Source organism: Chlamydotis macqueenii, chromosome W (assembly GCF_036417535.1).
Source record: "Chlamydotis macqueenii isolate bChlMac1 chromosome W, bChlMac1.mat, whole genome shotgun sequence".
Taxonomy (NCBI): Eukaryota; Metazoa; Chordata; class Aves; order Otidiformes; family Otididae; genus Chlamydotis; species Chlamydotis macqueenii.
Window position 1 is genome coordinate 6,166,199 of NC_141592.1, and position 22,163 is coordinate 6,188,361.

The 22,163-nt window shown below is 42.5% G+C and overlaps 1 protein-coding gene across 1 annotated transcript in view; it reads left to right on the forward strand.

Annotated features, from left to right (window-relative positions):
• The window catches only part of LOC147596556 (transcription factor RFX3-like), a 134,515-nt gene that overhangs the window by 85,342 nt on the left and 27,010 nt on the right, over nucleotides 1-22,163 (forward strand). The window contains exons 4-7 of the mRNA XM_086769576.1: nucleotides 314-388; nucleotides 6,589-6,770; nucleotides 8,004-8,123; nucleotides 21,294-21,415. Of these exons, the coding sequence (XP_086625702.1) occupies nucleotides 314-388; nucleotides 6,589-6,770; nucleotides 8,004-8,123; nucleotides 21,294-21,415 (499 nt within the window). The remainder of the gene's footprint in view (nucleotides 1-313; nucleotides 389-6,588; nucleotides 6,771-8,003; nucleotides 8,124-21,293; nucleotides 21,416-22,163) is intronic.

A 22,163-nucleotide genomic window follows, 5' to 3' on the forward strand; every position in this document is an offset into this window, starting at 1 on the left:
CAGTAATTTTTACTGTTTGCAACGTAGCTTACTGGTAAATCCAATTCTCTTATTTCATGAGCAAGAAGGAAGGTAAATTGTACTTTGAAAGTGGGATGCTGCAGCATATATGCAAGCAAAATGCCTCCCTGACTTCACTGGGGAGATTTACCTTCATGGGGACTTCAGGATGAGGCCTTTAAGTAGAAAATATCCCTCAGCCGTGACTGAACTAGAAATTTCTGTTGAACTTAAGGCAATCTATCAGAATTTTTCTGATCAGCCTTTTTTACTCTCTTGTCTTGAGTCATTTTTTAATGACATCTATTATCAGATTGAAATGGCGATTGAGACACTGCAAAAGTCTGATGGTCTTTCTACTCACAGAAGCTCTCTTCTCAACAGCCATGTAAGTTGTCTCTTCTTTCATGAAAGCTAATCTCTTGCTTGTTCTGCATGTTTAACCTGCCTCTAAATGTTTGTTCTAATTTATTGCATTTAATCTTTCCATTTTAGTTGCTTGTAATCTACATCTTTTGTCACTATATTTTGTCAGATTAAGTGTCATGACATATTGTAGAGTGCATTTATTTTCTAGGTTCTGTATTGTGTTAACACAGCTTAACGTATTTGCTGTTCTGTAGGTCCTAGTGTAAATGTAAAATTAATAATCAAATAATTCTTAAGTACAATTTGTGTACCTGATATAATAATTTAGGAGTAGGTGAAGGGGGAAAGAAGCAGCACACACTTTGAATAAAAAATGTTCTTTAGATTTCCTCTAAATATTTCTATTATCCTTAATAAGTTTAGTATAAGAATCCTAAAGATCCATTTGATGAGATAAAAAAAATTAAAACAATCTGTTAGCCTCTAATATGTTTTATTCTTCTGCCTCTTGCTTTGTTCTGTCTTTGCAAATCCTGTAATTAGGAATTTTCCATAAGAGAAAGCTGAAGATGTTTGCATAAAAAGATGGTTGCAAATACAGTGGTAAAGCCATTAAACATAACTTTTAGGTAAAGGAGAAAGCATTTAAATTTAATTTTCAGTTTGTTTTTAAACAGTGCTAGTCTTTCTTGAGATGTTATGTAAACAGCATGTTTTTCTTCAGTTAGTATAAACAGTTTTGTATTTTTTAATGCTACTAAATTTGTATACATACTGCATCCTTTTTGCTTCTCAGCCTTACTAACCAACATAAACTCACATATTTTTTCAGATTCTTGTATTAATTTACCAGAAAAATGTAAATATTGATTGTGATATTAATGTATGAGTATATTGGGTAGAGGCTATACAATTATTTTTATTTGTTGACATCCCCTCTCCCCAATAATATGGTAACATGGAGGTGAAAACCAAAATTGTTTTGTCAAATTTTATAATCATGGTAGAAAAAGACAGCAGGAGCCAGTGCAATTTCTTGGAAGAGAATTTACTTTTCTTAGACAGTGCTAGAATTGGGTGAGAGAAAGTGAATTCTGCAAAATGTGAACAAGGACTTTTAGATAATTTTGGATGTTTTTAAAATAAATGTTTCAATGTTAAGATAACCAAGAAATATGCTAACATTATTTTAATATCATCATTAATGGGTTTATTTTTTTTTTTGCAAAATGACATAAATCTGTCTTAGAAATTAGATATACAGAGAATTGATAAGTCTGCCTTGGATCTGACAAGGAAGTCCAGAATCTTCACACTGAAAACAATAAGAATTAAAGGACAAGCTTTTCTACATCAGAAAACTGTATTCCCCTATTTCCTGTGTCATGCACTAATTAAAAGATCATGGAACAGATCCTCCTGGAAGACATGTCAAAACATATGAAGAGAGGGAGGTGATTAGAGAGCCAACATGGCTTCACCAAGGGCAAATCTTGCCTGTCCCATCTAGTGGCCTTCTACAATGAAGTGACTGCATCGGTGGACAAGGGAAGAGCTACAGACATCATCTACCTGGACTTCTGTAAGGCCTTTGATACAGTCCCCCCACAACATTCCTGTTGCTAAAATGGATGGACTGTTAGATGGATAAGGAACTGACTGAATGGTCACGTCCAAAGAGTTGCAGTCAATGGCTCAGTGTCCAAATGGAGATTATTAATGAGTGGTGTCCCTCAAGGGTCCGTACTAGGATCAATATTATTTCATAACTTCATCAATGACATAGTAGGATAGAGTGGTTTCGAGGAGGGCCACAAAAATGATCAAAAGACTGGAACACCTCTCCTATGAGGAAAGGCTGAGAGAGTTGGGGCTGTTCAGCCTGGAGAAGAGAAAGCTTCAGGGAGACGTTATTGTGGCCTTTCAGTACTTAAAGTGGACTTATAAGACAGACAGAGAGTGCCTTTTTACCAGAGCCTGTAGTGACAGGACAAGAGACAATGGTTTAAAACTGAAGGAGGGTAGATTTGGATTGGACATAAGGAAAAAAGTTCTTTACGATGAGAGTGGTGAGACATTGGAGCAGATTGCCCTGATAAGTTGTGGATGCCCCATCCCTGGAAGTGTTCAAAGTCAGGTTGGATGGGGCTTTGAGTGCCCTGCTCTAGTTAAAGATGTCCCTGCCCATGTCAGGGAGTTGGACTAGATGATCTTTAAGGTCCCTTCCATACCAAACTATTCTATGATTATATGAAAATATCTTCCTAATAATGAGATTTGCATGTCTGTTATGGTATTCTTACCCTGATGTTTCTTAACTGTTTGGAGATATTTTCAAAACTACTGAAAGACAAATAGAGGGATCTATTGTTGATTCTGTGAACAAAAAGACCTCCATTCATCTTGCTGTAATAATTGTTCTTTCATAGCCTCAGTCATTTTTGATTAAATTAATGGAACCCAGAACAAACTTACAGGGTGCTTTCCCTATTTTAAAAACATTTCTTGAATTATGACTTAAATAAGGACAGTAAATATGATTTTAGTCCTATCTTCTTCCTTAAGCTGACAGTTTGTTGCCTAAATTAATACCTGTTCATTTTAGTGATTTTTTTGTCATTTTCCTCTATTTTATTTCCTTTCCTGATTTCTTTCTGTATGCGACTGACTTAACTAATTTATAACCTAATGTTTTCTAAATATTGAACTTTCATTAAGTTGGAATCAATTTACCCATTCTGTATAAACCATTTCATACCATTCTAATGTTGTTAATATTATAAATCAACAAGTCAGAAATCAAAGTCTGGACATTTCAATTTTAGAATTAGATTTCTGCAAATATAAAAATATATTTAAGATTGTTTATAATATCTACAGATTACTTACCTTTTTACATGATATTCCGCTATTGGCACTTTTCTTTCCAGACTGTGACCTACCAACTAATCACTTCAAGTTTTTGTTATTGAAATATCTTCACCCTTGTGCTGGTTTTGCATAGCAGGAGAGACTACAGTGGCAGCTTCTGCAAGAAGCTACTAGAAATTTCCCCTTTGCCCAGTGAACTCAGTCAGGTCTAGGGCAGACTCACCACTGACCAGGGCCAAGCTAATTTGCAACAGTGATAACGCCTCTATGATAACATATTTAAAAAGGGGAAAATAAAAAAAAAAAAAGAAGAGAAGAACCAGAAGCACAGGCAGAGAGGGGAAGGCGCAAGCCTTGTGGGCCTTGTAGCCCTCACCCTTTGGTCTCCTGCCGGGCGGCCGTCTGGGCCCTACTCGTCCAAGACAGCCCAGCTCGACCAAGAGAAGTGAAGAGAGGAGATGTGAAGAGAACCTGAGAGGTGCCTGCCTGAGCCTGATTGTGAAGAATTTCCTGTGAGAGGAACGGCTGCAGATGCCAAGGTCAGTGAAGGAGGAGGGGGAGGAGCAATGTTGCTCCTGGCTGAGATTCCCCTGCAGCCTGTGGTGAAGACCATGGTGAAGCAGGTTGTCCCCCTGCAGCCCATGGAGGTCCATGGAGGAGCAGAGACCCACCTGCAGCCCGTGGAGGACCCCACAATGGAGCAGGGGAGGAACATGAGGAGTTCTTCCCCCAAGGAGGAAGGAGCAGTGAAAAACAACATGATGAACTGACCGTAACCCCCATTCCTTATTCCCTGCTGTGCCGCTGGAGGGGAGGGAAGGAGGTGGGGATAATTTGAAATGAAGTTAAGCCCAGGAAGAGAGGAGGGGTGGAGGGAAGTTGTTTTTGTTCTCTCATTATCCTGCTTTGATTTTATTAATAATAAGAGTAGCTTTCCCCAAGTCAAGTCTGTTTTGCCCATAACAGTAACTGGAATGATGTCTCCCTGTCCTTATCTCAAGCCTCTAACTTTTTGTTATATTGTCTCTCTCCCATTCCCTCAGAGAATGGAGAGAGTGAGTGAAAGGCTGCGTAGCTTGGTCCTGAGTGGGGCTAAACTACGACAACCCTAGAGCAAAAATCCTTATTTTGTACTTAACTTGGATTTTGCTTTCTCATTGTTGACTAATGCCAAGCTGTGGTGGAAAGAATATCTGTCAAATACACATAATTAGTAAAATGCACTTAAATGAATCCTAAAAATTCTAATTCATCTGGAAAAAAAGTCTAATGCTTTATTTAGAAGTTAATTGGGAAATAATTTTGTTTATTTTTCAATGTTTTTTTTCTTTGTGAGGTAAACCAGAAATAGCTCATATTCCATAATCTAACTAGTATAGATTAAATTGAAAGGTTGGAAGATATAATTAAGATATACTTAGGTGATTAGTGAAATGGTTCTGTTAATACACTCAAGTAACAGTAAAAGATTAGAATATTATTTTCCTAAGCTTTATTTCAGAATTGTAAATGCTCAAAATAAAATACATTTGTGAATGTTAAGAATTTTTAAATAATGCGTTTATATCTACAAGTTGATATAAGGATGATGAACTGCACTTTTTTGTTATGTTTATTCAAAGTGCAACATTACCTGCATCCATCTTGGAACCAGTTAGATCTTGCTTCTCCTGCATCTTTACATAGAGCTCTTGTTTAGAAACCTAAGCATGATAGTTCTGGTGATGAAAGAAAGTTACTTTCTTTTCTGTAAGAAAGTAAACATGAAGATGGTCTTTGAAAGGTCTGGAGTAAATGTTTTCCTTTTTTTTTTTTTTTGCATTTTTCATGTATTGTGTTAGGTAAATTGCTCATAATGGACATAAACAGAACTGTATGTCCAATGTACTCATTAGAATCTAAATTTTATTAGTAGTTCTGCAATAAAGGATCAAAGTGGAAACATTTCATGAGTAATGGACATTAAAATATTGATATTCATGTTCTTTAAATGACAAGTTATATCGAACATTAGTAGAACAGAATTTGTTGAGTGATATATTAGTAATTAACCTTGCAGAGTAGCATATTAAATGTCACATAAACTTAGTATATCTTTTATTGTACTTTAAACAAATATCTTGGTTATATTAATTGCTTTGGTAGACTATATTGAAATGGATTATACAACTGTGTGAGGCTCCAGCATATTGGAGTAAAATTTTGTTCCAAATGACAAAACCAAATCCATGACTTGGGGATTTATTGGATGCTCAAATAGCCCAGATTTTTGCTAAGATTTGTGAACCCGGAAAACTTGGATGTTCATGCTGATTCATTTTGGTATAATTACTTAAGTAATTAATTAGTAAATGCAAGCAGAAAACAAAATTTGGGAATTATTCAAACTGAAATGAAAGGGCAATTCAAGGATATGAAACCATGGGGGGAGGAGGGTGTAAACTAGGTAAAATGGTAGCATCCCCAAAACCCTGAAACCACAGAATTTACATATGACCACTATAAAAATATTTCGAGTTTATTCTATTGTTCTCCTATACTGTTAAATGTCATTAAAGTGACCATTTTACTTGGGTTTTGTGTGTATGTTAGTTACTATTTGTTCTATACAAAGGTACAATGATGTATTAGAAACTGTTTGCCTACATGCTTCCAAATTTGCTCAACAAAATTCTACATTAAATTACACGGGAAAAAAAAAAAAACTACTAATTCTGTTCCTCTTTGAAGTCAAAGGAAAACAGACTACAACAGAAAGGAATCAGGCCACTCATATTTTATAGATGTACCAGTTATTTTTCATGTCACATAGACTGCTTGTTACCTTATATTTGATAGTTTCTTCTTTGTATTTGGAAGAAAATAAACCCTATTCAGTTAAATGAAGTACTGGGTTTTTTTAATTTGTATTTTTTTTTTAATTTCAGGTGAAGAGAAATAGTATAACATTCCAGAAATTAAAGTATATTAACTTACTCCTTTTAATTTTTTACTGCAATTAATATAAATTATGTCGACTATTTTATTTCCTTGGAGTTCCAACAATTTGTCTCCAAAGCACAAATAACTTCATAAAATGTTAATGTATGGTACTGAATCTGAAATATTTTTAGAAGCAGAGCTATCTGAGGTTACAAGTGCAATGAATTTTGTTATTTCCTTGTAATTGTAAAAGAATTCAGGGATTTAAAGAGATTATATTTACTTGAAGAAAAAAGTCACTGTATTAAACAGGCCTTAAGAGTGGTCTAAAAAATTTCAGAGATCTGTGTTGTACAGTTAAGATTTTTTTTTTTAAGTAGAGTAATACTGAATTTGCCTATGTTCACTCTTTCATATTTGATACAGCTCCAATGGCTTTTAGACAACTATGAAACTGCAGAAGGAGTGAGTCTCCCCAGAAGTACACTTTACAACCATTACTTACGTCATTGTCAGGAGCACAAGTTAGATCCAGTCAATGCTGCCTCCTTTGGAAAACTCATACGTTCAATCTTCATGGGATTACGGACCAGAAGACTGGGAACCAGGTTTGTGTTAATGAAACCTTGAAGTATAATAGAAAATATCAATAGTAATTGTGAATATGAAGCTTGTATGTTAAAAAAGCAAGCAAACAAATAGAAAACATTTAAAACCTTAATAGTAAGGAAGTTGCCAAATCCAGTGGACTTCAGGACCCAGGAGACTCCTGGTCTGCTATAGCCAGATTCTGTGTACTCTTAAGACCCAGATATCTTCCATCTCAGTCCAACAGATGCAGCTACTGCTGTTCCCATTTGCAGTTCCAGCTAGTAGTGAGACTGAACATGTATTCCAAAGATGCAGATAAACACACACGACACTAACAGAGCTAACCACACAAGCCAACACAGAGCAATGCCTTTACCAGCACCCACATAAACACCAATAGCACTTAGATAAACATGAATGCAGATAGCCCAATTCTGTTCTTCATCTCCAGCTATCAGGACTGAAGTTGACTAGTGAAACATACACAAATCCTCACTCACTCACAAGCATGCTCCATTAATGAAATTGTTTTATTCACTGTGGCTGCATAAGTAATTTATTTGGTTTTTACTTTTCTTATTCTATTTAAATGAAGTCCAATGGTGAAGTGCTGGAAAATATAGTTTAAGTGAACTGATTTCCAGAAGCTGGTAGAGTTATACCAGTTTTATACTAGAATGAGAGGAGAGTCAAGCCTACCTTTTATGTACTGCTTTCCAGTTGTTATAGTTCAGCCCCAATCAGGACCAGACTATGCAGTCTCTCTCTCACTCCCCCCACCCTCCACAAGAACAGGGGGAGAAATGGTAAACAAAAGAAAACCAGGAAAAGAAACCACGTTGGTTGAAATTGAACAAAAAGTAAATTTTACAGTAATGGCAGAAGAAAATAAAACAGTGATGGAATACAAATACAGTATAATACCTCACAACAAATCTCCACACCCAGTTTCTTCCAAGTAGCAGGAAGCTCCCCCTAGCACCCTCCTCACTTATACACTGAGCATGGTGTCAGATGGGATAGAATAGCCCTTTGGCTAATTTGGGTAAATTAACCCCAGCTGTTAGCTAATTAGTTAACTATCCCAGCTGGGTGCCCCAGCCACAGGGGCTACCAGCTTCAGTTCTCCACCCAGCTCAGGTGAATATTAACTCTATCCTAGCCAGAACCAGGACACCAGTCAAGGCAAATTGTGAAGTGAGTATGATGTATGTGCATAAAACTAATGTTATTTTTGTTCTTTCATAAAGGGGGAACTCCAAATACCATTATTATGGGATTCGTGTCAAACCAGATTCTCCCCTTAATCGGCTGCAAGAGGACATGCAATATATGGCTATGAGACAGCAACCCATGCAGCAGAAACAGAGGTACAGTGTTAAATTAAACTACTTTTTAATATTTCTAGTTCTTAGAGACTTACTTGTCCTCATTTCTGTGGCAAAGTTGAACCTCTAATGGAAATTGTTTAACTTCTGTTGTGAAAAATAAAGATTTGTCAGATTTGCAGTTGATATCTCTGGAGTCTGATATCAGTAGACATGAGAGAGCACATACCTAAAACCTCATAAATTTTTAAAAAGTTATAATAAAAGTAAAATAGGATGCAATTCTTCTGAACAGACACTTCTTGGTGGTCTTGGGTTATTTTATCACAAGCTGGAAAAAAAAGTAATAGGAGCTTTGAGTTTCAAATTCTGTTGTTCATTTTCATTACTTTAAGCAGCACATATATAAAATGATGGAAGAGTTTGTGATTAGGTTCAACTTTGTGTTGATTTCCTCCTCCTGGCAAGAACTGATGTATCAAAACCCTGGACTTGAGGAGAGAAGACTTGGGTCTCTTCTGGGCTCTGCTTGGAATAATTCCATGGGAGACAGTCCTACAGGGCAAAGGGGTCCAGGAGAGCTGGTTGATTTTTCAAGGATCACCTCCTCGAAGCTAAAGAATGGTCCATCCCGACATGCAGGAAGTCAAACAAAGGTGACAGGAGGCCTGCATGGATGAACAAGGAGCTCCTGACAAACTCAAACATAAAAAGTATACAGGAGGTGGAAGCAGGGTCAGGGAACTCAGGAGGAATATGGAGGGACTGTCTCAGTGTACAGGGATGGTGTTAAGAAAGCCAAAGCCCTCCTCTGAAGGACAAGAAGATGATTGGGAGTTGTCAGCATGGACTTATGAAGGGGAAATCATGCTTGACCAACCCAATAGCCTTCTACAATGAGGTGACTGGCTCAGTAGATGAGGGGAGAGCAATGGATATTGTCTATATTGACTTTAGCAAGGCTTTCAACACTGTCTTCCTGTCAGGGAGCAAGTGAGGGCTGATTTCTCCCTAAGGTATAGGGAGTTGGGAGTCAAGCACCATGATGCGCACGACAGGGGCCTCACCAGCCTGGGCCCAGTCCCACCGTATCCAAGTGAGGCGAGCAGGGCAGACATGGAGATGATAGTCAGGTTCAATCAAGAGTTCAGATCATCAGATAAATTTGTGGTGATGGGGCAGATCCAACGTCAAGCCAGGAAATCAGTCCACAAATCAGACTCAGGTCTGGTGAGGATACCCAGGGTCAGAAACAATCCACTGATCACTGGGCAGGTCCCTAGTGGCAAGACAGGTCCAAGGTCAAGCCAGAAAGCCAATCCATGGATTGGAGTCCAGATCAATGGGATCCATAGCCAGCCACAGGCATGGCTGTGACTGAGCTAGAGGTCAACTACTACAACACAGGGATCTTATCAATGTGTATAAACACCTGATGGGAGGGAGCAAAAGACTGAGCCAGACACTTCTCAGTAGTGCCCAATGACAGGACAATGGGCAATGGGCACAAACTGAAAAACAGGAAATGTAATTTGGTTGTAAGGCACCTCTGGAGATTGTTTAGTCCCAACTTCTCCCAGCTCAAAGCAATATCAGCTAGAATAGATTGCCCAAGACCACGTACAGTTGGGTTTGGAATATTTCTAAAAATGCAGATTCCACAGCCCTCCTGGGCAAACTGTTTCAGTGTTCAACCACTCCTAGAGTTTTAAAAAAAAAAAGCATTTTCTTACGTTTAAGCAAAATTTCCTATATTTCAATTTGTGCCCATTGTCTTTTGTCCTTTCACTGGATACACACTATTTTCGTTAGTATCTGCTTTATTTATTCCATCCCAACAGTACACATATAAACTAGTTTTGAAGGTCTTTGTTCATCCCTGTGTTAGTTTTATTTAGTGAGGGGGCCTACAGTGGCAGCTTCTGTAAGAAGCTGCTAGAAGTTTTTTCCCCTTTGTCCAGTGAACTCGGCGGGGCCTAGGGCAGACCCGCTGCTGGCCAGGGCCGAGCCAATTGGTAGCAAAATGTTCCCTGATAACGCCTCTGCGATAACGTATTGTCCTGGTTTCGGCAGAGATGGAGTTAATTTTCCTCTCAGTAGCCGGTGTGTTTTGGATTTCATGTGTGAAGAATGTTGATAAAAACACTCTGATGATACGAGTTGTTAATGAGACCAAGGACACTGTCTGGCTTTCCAAGTCTCGTTAAAGTCTCTGTTGGCACAAGTTGAGAGGAGGGCCATGATTTTAAATGGGGCCCTGAACAACAGCAGGCTTTTGAACAAATTAAACAGGAGATTGTTCATGCGGTAGCCCTTGGGCCAGCCCGGACAGGGCGAGAGGTAAGAAATGTGCTTTACACCGCAGCTGGGGAGAATGGCCCTACCTGGAGTCTCTGGCAGAAAGCACCAGGGGAAACCCGTGGTCAACCCCTTGGGTTTTGGAGCCAGGGATATAGAGGATCCGAGGCCTGCTATACTCCAACTGAAAAAGAAATACTGGCAGCATACAAAGGAGTTGGAGCTGCTTCAGAAGTGGTTGGTACTGAAGCACAGCTCCTCCTGGCACCCCGATTGCCAGTGCTGGGCTGGATGTTCAAAGGAAGGGTCCCCTCTACACATCATGCAACGGATGCTACATGGAGCAAGTAGGTTACATTTCTCACACAGCAGGCTTGAATAGGAAACCCCAATCGCCCAGGGATCTTAGAAGTAATCACAGACTGGCCAGAAGGCAAAGATTTTGGAAAGCCACCAGAGGAAGAGGTGACACATGCTGAAGAAGCCCCACCATACAACAACCTCCCAGAAAATGAGAGGCGATATGCTCTGTTCACTGATGGGTCCTGTCATATTGTAGGAAAACGTCAGAAGTGGAAAGCTGCTGTGTGGAGTCCTACATGACGAGTGGCAGAAGCCACTCAAGGCCAAGGTGAATCAAGTCAGTTTGCAGAGGTGAAAGCCATCCAGCTGGCTTTAGACATTGCTGAACGGGAAAAATGGCCTGTGCTCTATCTCTACACCGACTCATGGATGGTGGCAAATGCCCTGTGGGGGTGGTTAAAGCAATGGAAGCAGAGCAACTGGCAGCACAGAGGCAAATCCATCTGGGCTGCCGCACTGTGGCAAGATATTGCTGCCTAGTTAGAGAAGCTGGTTGTAAAAGTACATCACGTAGATGCCCACGTACCCAAGAGTCGAGCCACTGAAGAACATCAAAACAGCCAGCAAGTGGATCAGGCTGCTAAAATTCAAGTGGCTCAGGTGGATCTGGACTGGCAGCATAAGGGTGAACTATTTTTAGCTCGGTGGGCCCATGATACCTCAGGCCACCAAGGAAGAGATGCAACATACAAATGGGCTCGTGATCGAGGGGTGGATTTAACCATGGACACTATTGCACAGGTTATCCACGACTGTGAGACATGCGCTGCAATCAAGCAAGCCAAACAGTTAAAGCCTCTGTGGTATGGAGGATGATGGCTGAAATAGAAATATGGAGAGGCCTGGCAGATTGATTACATCACACTCCCACAAACTCGCCAAGGCAAGCGCCATGTGCTTACAAGGGTGGAAGCAACCACTGGATGGCTGGAAACATATCCTGTGCCCCATACTACTGCCCGGAACACCATCCTGGGCCTTGAGAAACAAGTCTTATGGCGACATGGCACTCCAGAAAGAATTGAATCAGACAATGGTACCCACTTCCGAAACAACCTTATAGACACCTGGGCCAAAGAGCATGGCATCGAGTGGGTATACCACATCCCCTATCATGCACCAGCCTCTGGAAAAATTGAACGGTATAATGGGCTGCTGAAAACTACACTGACTGCAATGGGTGGTGGAACCTTCAAACATTGGGATACACATTTAGCAAAAGCCACCTGGCTAGTCAACACTCAAGGATCCACCAATCAAGCTGGCCCTGCCCAATCTGAACTTCTACATAGTGTAGAAGGGGATAAAGTCCCTGTGGTGCATGTAAGGAATATGTTGGGGAAGACAGTCTGGGTTATTCCTCCCCTGGGCAAAGGCAAACCCACCCTTGGGATTGCTTTTGCTCAAGGACCTGGGTGTACTTGGTGGGTGATGCAGGAGGATGGGGAAGTCCGATGTGTACCTCAAGGAGATGTGATTTTAGGTGAGAACAGCCAATAATTTGAAGTGCTTGATGTCGATTACTATATAGTACTGTATGTCATTATCTAGCTGTTACATGTCCCTCTTTGCTTCCTCCTGCTCCCTGCCCTGAGAGACTTATGTTGTATCAAAAGTATTATAGTAAAATCACCTAGACCAACAAAGAATGAACTTCGATAAAACAGGAAAAAAATGCACCAGTGATGGAACCAGAACTAGCTCTAGCAACTAGCACCCAGCGACAGATCTTCAGTCTGCAGACTATGAACATGCTAAATCACTCGCACCAGGTACACTACCTGAGGAAACACTGCCTTGTCTGTCCTACCCTGAGAGACTGTTATGACAGATGGAGCCCAAAGTTATGGACTGGATAAACTCAACAGATGTTTTGGAGGGATGGGCCCTAGACTAAGGGAGTTACATCTGTGTGTATGTATATAAGTAGATCAAAGAAAGAAAAAGTTGATGATTAGTTGGAAAGTGTAGGATCTGGGCATGATGTAGATGGTGTGGACTAAGGGGTGGATAATGTCCTGGTTCTGGCTAGGACAGAGTTAATATTCACCTGAGCTGGGAGGAGAACAGGAGCTGGTAACCCCTGTGGCTGGGATAGTTAACTAATTAGCTAACAGCTGGGGTTAATTTACCCAAATTGGCCCAAGGGCTGTTCCATCCCATGTGACACCCTGCTCAGTATATAAGTGAGGAGGGTGTTAAGGGGAGCCTCCTGCTACATGGGAGGAATCTAGGTGTGGTGATTTGTTGTAAGCCATTGTACTGTATTTGTTTTCCATCAGTGTTTTGGTTTTTTTTTTCTGTTATTGCTGTTAATTTTTGTTGTTGTTGTTCCATCTCAACCCATGTGTTTTTGCTGCCTTTTGTTTACCAATTCTTCCTTCTGTCCCACTGGAGGGTGGGGGGAGTGAGAGGGAGACTGTAGTTTGGTCCCAACCAGGGCTAAGCTATGACAACAAGCAAAAAGCATGCATTGAATTACATCCCAGTTTTTTTAAACACTGTATATTTTCAAACTAAGACTTCTGCCACAGTTATGAAGTATACTTAGTATATATTTGAGAAGTTTGGTATATATTGGTGTATTTGTATAAAATTTATCTTGCAGTATTCACAAATCTAGCATGTTGTAACATGAGAAAAGGGACTTAATACTATAGTTTGGATCATTAGGAGTAATTTTTGTTATTTTCTGGTTTTATTAATATTTCTAATTTTATTGAAAAAGTAAAAAATGTTTTAATCTCTGTGCAGTAATTATCTTACAAGAAGACATTCAGAGCAAAGAGAATCTGAAAATCAAAAATGTTTCCTTCTCCCTTCTGGCTACTCAAACTGGGAAATTTTATTTATCTTTTGTCCTTTAGAATCAGCAGTCAACTGTGTTAGATTTTCTGTTCAGTTGTATCAGTTTTATACTCCCTTCATCAATCACATCTAATTGGATAAACACTTCTAGTTCTTGACTTCTTGACAAACAGTGTAGGCTAAATTTATGCTACAGATCACTTTTCTTCATTCTTTCTTAATTGAAAGGTCATGCAACTTTTCTACTTGTGTCACACTGTACTGGGTATATGTAGCAAGGTTTTTGGTAGTGTGTAAGGGGCTGCTCTGTGCTGGAGACAGCTGTTTCTCAATGCATGCCAAAGCTGAGCCAATCAACAAAGTTGGTGGTGCCTCTGTAAAAACATATTTAAGACAGGGCAAAAACCACCAGTCACACAGAGGATTGGGGAGGGGGGGGGGAAGTGAGAAACAGCAGTACAAACACCAAGGTCAGAGAAGAAGGAGGGGGAGGAGATACTCCATGGCACCAGAACCGGTATTCACATGGCAGCTTGTGGAACAGACCACGCTGGAGCAGTTGAATATTTTGTGAAGGAACTGCAGCCTGTGGAGAACCCATGCCGGAGCAGAGAAGCAGTGTGAGAAGGAAGGAGTGGCAGAAAGATACTGTTATGTACTGGCCATAACACCCTCCCGCTTGCCTCCTTGAGCTGCTCATTGCCCATCCCAGCTGTGGTCGATATGAGCTATGGGAGTGGTACTTCTCTGTTCCAGTAAGAAATAAATAAATAGTAAACATAAACTACAGATGACTATTGCTAACAGTCACATCTCCCAGCTGGGACAGTAGCTTGGACAGAACAGACACAGATCAAGAGATTTAAAGCACCTTTGTACTATAATAGAAGAGGAAAAAATGCACAGGTAGGGACTTGCCTCACCTATATAGGGAATAGCCCTGCCTTTCAACTGGAGCTGCTGTGTGGCTCAGACTTCCAAATGGAAGGCTGATTTGCCTGCTCCTAGATGGCTTACAGGAAGGAAATGCCGGGATGTTTAAATAATTGAATTTACAGAATCACAAAATTACAGAATGGTTGAGGTTGGAAGGGACCTCTGGAGCTCATCTTGTCTAACTCCCTGCTCAAGCAGGGCCACCTAGAGCCAGTTGCCTAGGACCATGTCCAGATGGCTTTTGAATATCTCCAAGGAGGGAGACTCCACAACCTCCCTGGGAAACTTGCTCCAGTGCTCAGTCACCCTCACAGTGAAAAAGCGTTTCCTGATGTTCAGAGGGAACCTCCTGTGTTTCAGTTTGTGCCTATTGCTGTCCTGGTTTCAGCAGGGATGGAGTTAATTTTCCTCTCAGTAGCCAGTGTGTTTTGGATTTTGTATGTGAAGAATATTGATAAACACCCTGATGATATGAGTTGTTGTGAATGAGACCAAGGACACTGTCTGGCTTTCCAAGTCTCACTAACGTGCAGATGCAGGAAGCTGGGAGAAAGACAGACAGAATAATTGACCCAAACTGGCCAAAGAGAGCATTCCATGCCATAAACATCATGCTCAGTATATAAGTGGGGGGTTGCCCACGGTGGGGGCATCCACTTTTTCCATCTCATCTCTTTTGCTTGCTTGCTGGCATCGTTCCCTCTACCTTGCTGGCTCGCTTTCACTTCTTTGCTTGCTGCTCGATTTCATTTCCATGATTGCTGCTCGGGACAGGCTGTATCGGGACATCGGGTGGTGAGAAATCGTGCATTGTTCATTTTGTATATTTTAGTATCCTTATATTCTGTTATTATTGTCATTTTCCTTTGCTATTTCAGTAAACTGTCTTCATCTCAACCCACGAGTTTTCCTTTCTTCCCAATTTCTCTCCCCCATTCCTGCTGGGTAGGGGGAGGGTGAGCGAGAAACTGTGTGGTGACTCGGGCTAAACCACCACAATTGCCTATTCTGCTTTCACTGGGCACCAGTGAAAAGATCCTGGCTCTGTCTTCTTTACACCCTCCTTTCAGGTATTCAGAGACATTAATGAGATTCCCCCAGAGCCTTCTCTTCTCCAGGCTGAAAAGTCCCAGCTCTCTCAGCCTTTCCTCATAGGAGAGATGCTCCAGTCCCTTAATTACTTTTGTTGTGCTTTGCTGGACTCTCTCTAGTATGCTCATGTCTCTCTTCTCTTGCCCAGAAGTGGACACAGTACACCAGGTGTGGCCTCACTAGTGCTGAGTAGAGGGGAAGGATCATGTCTCTCCACCTGTTGGCAATGCTTTGACTAATGCAGCCAAGGATACAATTGGCCGCCTTTGCAGCAAGGGCACACTGCTGGCTCATGTTCAACTTGCTGTCTGTGAGGACCTCCAGGTCCTTTTCTGGAAGCAGCACAACCCTCTGGAGTATCAGATGCTCCTCCCAATTTTGATGCTGTCTGCAAAGTTGCTGAGGGTACATGCTGCCTCATCATCCAGATCATTAATTAAGATGTTAAACAGAATGGACCCACTATTGACCCCTGGAGTACACTGCTAGTCACTAGACTTTTTGCCACTGATCACCACCCTCTGGGCTTGAGCATTGTGGTGGGTTAACCTTGGCTGGCTGCCAAGTGCCCACCAAGCCACCCAGCAGGACAGGGGGAGAAAAATATGATGAAATACTCATGGGTCGAGATAAGGACAGAGAGATCACTCAGCAATTACCGTCATAAGCAAAATAGACTTGACTTGGGGAAATTAACTTAATTTATTGCCAATTAGAGTCGGATAATGAGAAATAAGAACAAATCTTAAAAAAACCTTCCTCCCAACCCTCAGTTCTTCCCAGGCTCAACTTCACTCCTGACTCTTCTACCTCCTCCCTCCAAGTGACGCAGGGGGGTGAGGAATGGATGTTGCAGTCAGTTCACTATATGTTGTCTCTTCCTCTCCTTCCTCCTCGCACTCTTTCTCAGCTCCAGCATGGGGCAACACCCATGGGAGCCAGTCCTTCATGAACTTCTCCAACACAGGTCCTTCCCACGGACTGAAGTTCTTCACAAACTGCTCCAACGTGGGTCCTTTCCATGGGGTACAGTCCTCAGGAATAGACTGCTCCAGCGTGAGTCCTTCACGTGTTACAAGTCCTTCCAGAAAACCTATTCCCATGTCAGCTCCTCTCCATGGGCTGTAGTTCCTGCCAGGAACCTGCTCCAGTGTGAGTTCTCCACGGGCTGCAACTTCCTTCAGGGCATATGCACTTGCTCTGGTGTGGGTTCCTCATGGGCTGCACAGTGGTTATCTGCTCCACCATCTATCTCCATGGGCTGCAGGGTGACAATGTGCTTCACCATGGTCTTCACCACAGTCTGCAGGGGAATTTCTGCTCCAGGGCCTGGAGCATCTCCTCCCCCTCCTTCTTCACTGACCTTGGTGTCTGCACAGTTGTTTCTCTCACATATTCTCACTCCTCTCTTCTGACTGCTGTTGCACAGCAGTTTTTAATCCTTTCTTAAATATATTATTACAGAGGTGACAAGAAAGTCACTGATTGTCTCAGCTTTGGCCAACATCGGGTCTGTCTTGGAGCTGACTTGAACTGACTCTTTCTGACATGGAGCAGATTCTCCTGGAAACCATGCTAAGGCACATGGAAAATAAGGAGGTGGTTGGTGACAGCCACCATGGCTTCACTAAGGGCAAATTGTGGCTGACCAATTTGGTGGCCTTCTATGATGGGGTTACAGCATTGGTAGATAAGGGACGAGCAACTGACGTCATCCACCTGGACTTGTGCAAATCATTTGACACTGTCCTACATGACATCCTTGTCTCTAAACTGGAGAGACATGGATTTGATGGACGGACCACTCGGTGGATAAGGAATTGGCTGGATAGTCACACTGAAAGAGTTGTGGTCGATGGCTCGATGTCCAAGTGGAGACCGGTGATGAGTGATATTCCTCAGGGATGAATATAGGAACCAGTACTGTTCAACATCTTTGTCAGTGACATGGACAGTGGGATAGAGTGCACCCTCAGCAAGTTCACCGACAACACCAAGCTGTGTGGTGCACTTGACACACTGGAGGGAAGGGATGCCATCCAGAGGGACCTTGACAGGCTGGAGAGGTGAGCCTGTGCCAACCTCATGAAGTTCAACCAGGCCAAGTGCCAGGTCCTGCATATGGGTTGGGGCAATTCCAAGCACAAATACCAGGCTGGGCGGAGAATGGATTACGAGCAGTCCTGAGGAGAAGGACTTGGGAGTACTAGTGTATGAGAAGCTCAACATGAGTTGGTAATGTGCACTTGCAGCGCAGAAGGCCAACCACATCCTGGGCTGCATCAAAACAAGTGTGACCAGCAGGTCGAGGGAGGTGATTCTGCCGCTCAACTCTGCTCTCGTGAGACCTCACCTGGAGTACTGTGTCCAGTTCTGGAGCCCCCAACATAAGAAGGACATGGACCAGTTGGAGTGAGTCCAGAGGAGGGCCACAAAGATGATGAGAGGGCTGGGGCACCTCTCCTGTGAGGACAGGCTGAGAGAGTTGGGGCTGTTCAGCCTGGACAAGAGAAGGCTCCAGGGAGACCTTATTGCGACCTTCAAATACCTAAAGTGGGCTTATATGAAAGATGGGGAGAAACTCTTTAGCAGGGTCTGTTGTGATAGACCAAAGGATAAAGGTTTTTAAATAGAGATTTAGACTAGATATAAGGAAGACATTTTTTACACTGAGGGTGGTGGAACACTGGCCCAGGTTGCCCAGAGAGGTGGTGGATGCCCAATCCCTGGAAACATTCAAGGCCAGGTTGGACAGGGCTCTGAGCAACCTGATCTGGTTGGAGATGTCCCTGCTCCTTGCAGGGGGGTTGGACTAGATGGCCTTTAAAGGTCCCTTCCAACCCAAACTATTTTATGAATCTACACTTCGATGACATGGGGGCAACTTCTGGTGTCTCCTCTCAGAAGCCACCCCTGTGGCCCCCCCACTATTAAAACCTTGCCACGTAAACCCAATGCAGCCATTCAGCTAGTTCTCAATCCACCTCACTGTCTGCTTGTTTAGTTTATCAAGTTGATCGAGCATTACTTCCCTTTGGTGAATCCATGCTGACTACTCCAAATCACCTTGTCCTTCACCCTCAGCAAGTTCGCCGATGACACCAAGCTGTGTGGTGCCATTGACATGCTGGAAGGGAGGGATGCCATCCAGAGGGACCTTGACAGGCTGGAGAGGTGGCCCCTGCCAACCTCATGAAGTTCAACCAGGCCAAGTGCAAGGTCCTGCACGTGCGTCATGGCAATCCCAGGCACAAATACAGGCTGGGCGGAGAATGGATGGAGAGCAGCCCTGAGGAGAAGGACTTGGGAGTGCTGGTGGATGAGAAGCTCAACATGAGCAGGCAATGCGCCCTTGCGGCCCAGAAGGCCAACAGCATCCTGGGCTGCATCAAGAGAAGCGTGGCCAGCAGGTCGAGGGAGGTGATTCTCCCCCTCTACTCTGCCCTGGTGAGACCCCACCTGGAGTACTGTGTCCAGTTCTGGAGCCCCCAACACAAGAAGGACATGGACCAGTTGGAGAAGGTCCAGAGGAGGGCCACAAAGATGATCAGAGGGCTGGAGCACCTCTCCTATGAGGACAGGCTGAGAGAGCTGGGGCTGTTCAGCCTGGAGAAGAGGAGGCTCCGGGGAGACCTGATAGCAGTCTTCCAGTACCTAAAGGGGGCCTACAGGAAAGATGGGGAGAGGCTGTTCAGTAGGGCCTGTTGCAATAGGACAAGGAGTAATGGCTTTAAAATAGAGGGAGGTAGATTTAGATTGGATATTAGGAAAAAATTTTTTACGATGCGAGTTGTAGAACACTGTTCCAGGTTCCCAGAGAGGTGGTGGATGCCCCATCCCTGGAAACATTCAAGGCCAGGCTGGATGAGGCTCTGAGCAACCTGATCTAGTCAGGGATGTCCCTGCTTCTTGCAGGGGGGTTGGACTAGATGACCTTTGAAGATCCCTTCCAACCCTAACCATTCTATGATTCTATGATTCATGTGTTTGGAAATGGTTCCCAGGATTAGCTGCTCCATCACTGCCTTGGGACTGAGGTGAGACTGACCGGCCTGTAGTTCCCTGAAATTATCAGTTCTGGGTCAAACACAGGTGTGACGTTCGGTAGGAAATGGATCTCACAAAAAAGGTAATATAAAAATCAAATATTGTGGTGAATAAAAGTAAAAGAAAAAAATCCGAATACATTATTAGAGCCTAGTTTGCTTTCTGTTTCTAAAGCCCTTAGAGTTTATTTTTCAGCAAGCCAGAACACTATAAGCCTTTCTTTTTAATGAAAATGGAGGCTACCAGTAAATTATGCAAGTACTTGAATTGAATTTTAAATATCGTGACTCTCAGTAAATATTTGAATATTGTCAGCATGACAACTACAAGGAAGCAACAAAATTTGCAGAAAAACTTAGACAGTTTTTTTTCTTTCTCATGTTGTGTTGGTTTTATTTAGTGGAGAGGGGGCTACAGTGGCAGCTTCTGCAAGAAACTGCTGGAAGTTTTCCCTTTGGTGGACTCGACCTGATCTAGGGCAGACATGCTGCTGGCCAGGGCTGAGCTAATTGGTGGCAGAATGTTCCCTGATAACGCCTCTGCGATAACATATTTAAGAAGGGGAAAAATATAATAAAAAAGGTAGTAGAAGATGTGAAGAAGCTGAAGCAGGGCCAGAGAGGGGGAGGTGCGAGCCTTGTGGGCCTTGTGGCCCTCACCCTCTGGCTTCCCGTCGGGCGGCCGACTGGGCCCAACTCGGCCCAGCCTGGCCACAAGAAGCGAAGAGAGGAGATGAGAATGAGATGTGAAGAGAACCTGAGAGGCATCTGCCTGAGCCAGTTGTGAATAATTTCTTGTGAGAGGAACGGCTGCAGACACCAAGGTCAGTGAAGAAGGAGGGGGAGGAGTAATGCTGCTCCTGGCAGAGATTCCCCTGCAGCCCGTGGTGAAGACCATGGTGAGGCAGGCTGTCCCCCTGCAGCCCATGGAGGTCCACGGAGGAGCAGATATCCACCTGCAGCCCATGGAGGACCCCACGCCAGGGCAGGTGGATGCCCGAAGGAGGCTGTGGCCCATGCAGGGCCCACGCTGGGGCAGCCGTTCCAGAGGGACTGCACCCCGTGGAAAAACGACCCACGCCGGAGCAGTTTCATGAAGGTGGAAGGGACCCCACGATGGAGCAGGGGAGGAATGTGAGGAGTTCTTCCCCCAAGGAGGAAGGAACGGCATAAAGCAATGTGTGATGAACTGACCATAACCCCCATTCCCTCTTCCCCCCCATGCCACTCGGGGTGGGAGGAGGAAGGAGCAGTGGAAAAGCGACATGTAATGAACTGACCATAACCTCCATTCCCCCCTATGCTGCTCGGGAGGGGGAAGGAGTTGAAGATATTGAAGTGAAGTTAAGCCCGGGAAGAAGGAGTGATGGCAGGAAGTTGGTTTTTGTTCTCTGTCTCATTATCCTGCTTTGTTTTTAATAATAAACAAATAGTTTTCCCCAAGTTGAGTCTGTTTTGCCCGTAACAGTAACTTTAAGGCTCTCTCCCTGTCCTTATCTCAAACCCTGAGCCTTTTTTTTCCTTGTATTATCTCTCCCTATTCCCTAAGAGAGTGAGGGGAGTGAGTGAGAGATTGCGTAACTTTTTTTTTCTGAGCAGGGCTAAACTACGACATGCACTTACAAAAAAGTGAACATCAAGAATAATTTTGTATTTGATAATTTTGTAGGTACAAGCCTGTGCAGAAAGTGGATGGAGTTGCAGATGGTTTCACAGGAAGTGGTCAACAGACAGGCACATCTGCTGAACAAGCTATAATTGCCCAAAGTCAACATCATCAACAGTTTTTAGGTATGAAAAGATGTGTTATACTGTTGTATAAATAAAAGAAACCCCAGTATCGCCATGAACATCAAGTCATACAAATACAATAATTTTTTAATTATGTTGCCCTGTTTAAAACTCTCACTTATAACAGAACAAAAAGATACTCGTAGAAGCTCTATGTTCTATACTGTAAGTTTTCTGCAATATTTAATATGCATCATGCAGATATAAAAGAAAAAATGTGCAAAATCTACTTGCATGGCAGATTTAAAATATATTGCAATGCAATTGTGATTAAGCATTTTATACAAAATCTTGCCCTAAAAGCTCATTAATTTCCACTGGCTTCCCAATTTTTTAAATATGCACATAAATTGAGATTGTATTTTTGCACTGCAATTGTGTTGGCCATTGACAAGAAGATGTATTGAGTTTGTACTGCAACATTATAAATGGAAAGAGCCAAATAGTTAAAACCAGAAACCCAAGGTTCATGTTTAAAAATTTTGCATTTTGTGCATTCATTGATTTAGCTAAGCATATTGATTTCTCAGTTGTGGAAGCAAATGGTAATTTAGTAATTTTCTGATGTAAAAAAAAACCCCCGTATTAAATATGTTATTGCAATAATTGTACACTTAGTTTTGATTTCATATATTGGGATTTTGAAGCACCACATGCTTAGTCCTAACCTTGTTGTTACTGAAATCATTGGGAATCTTAGGCTATCGTTAGCATGTTTTTGAATTTTCCCTTCCACTGCCCTCCTGGT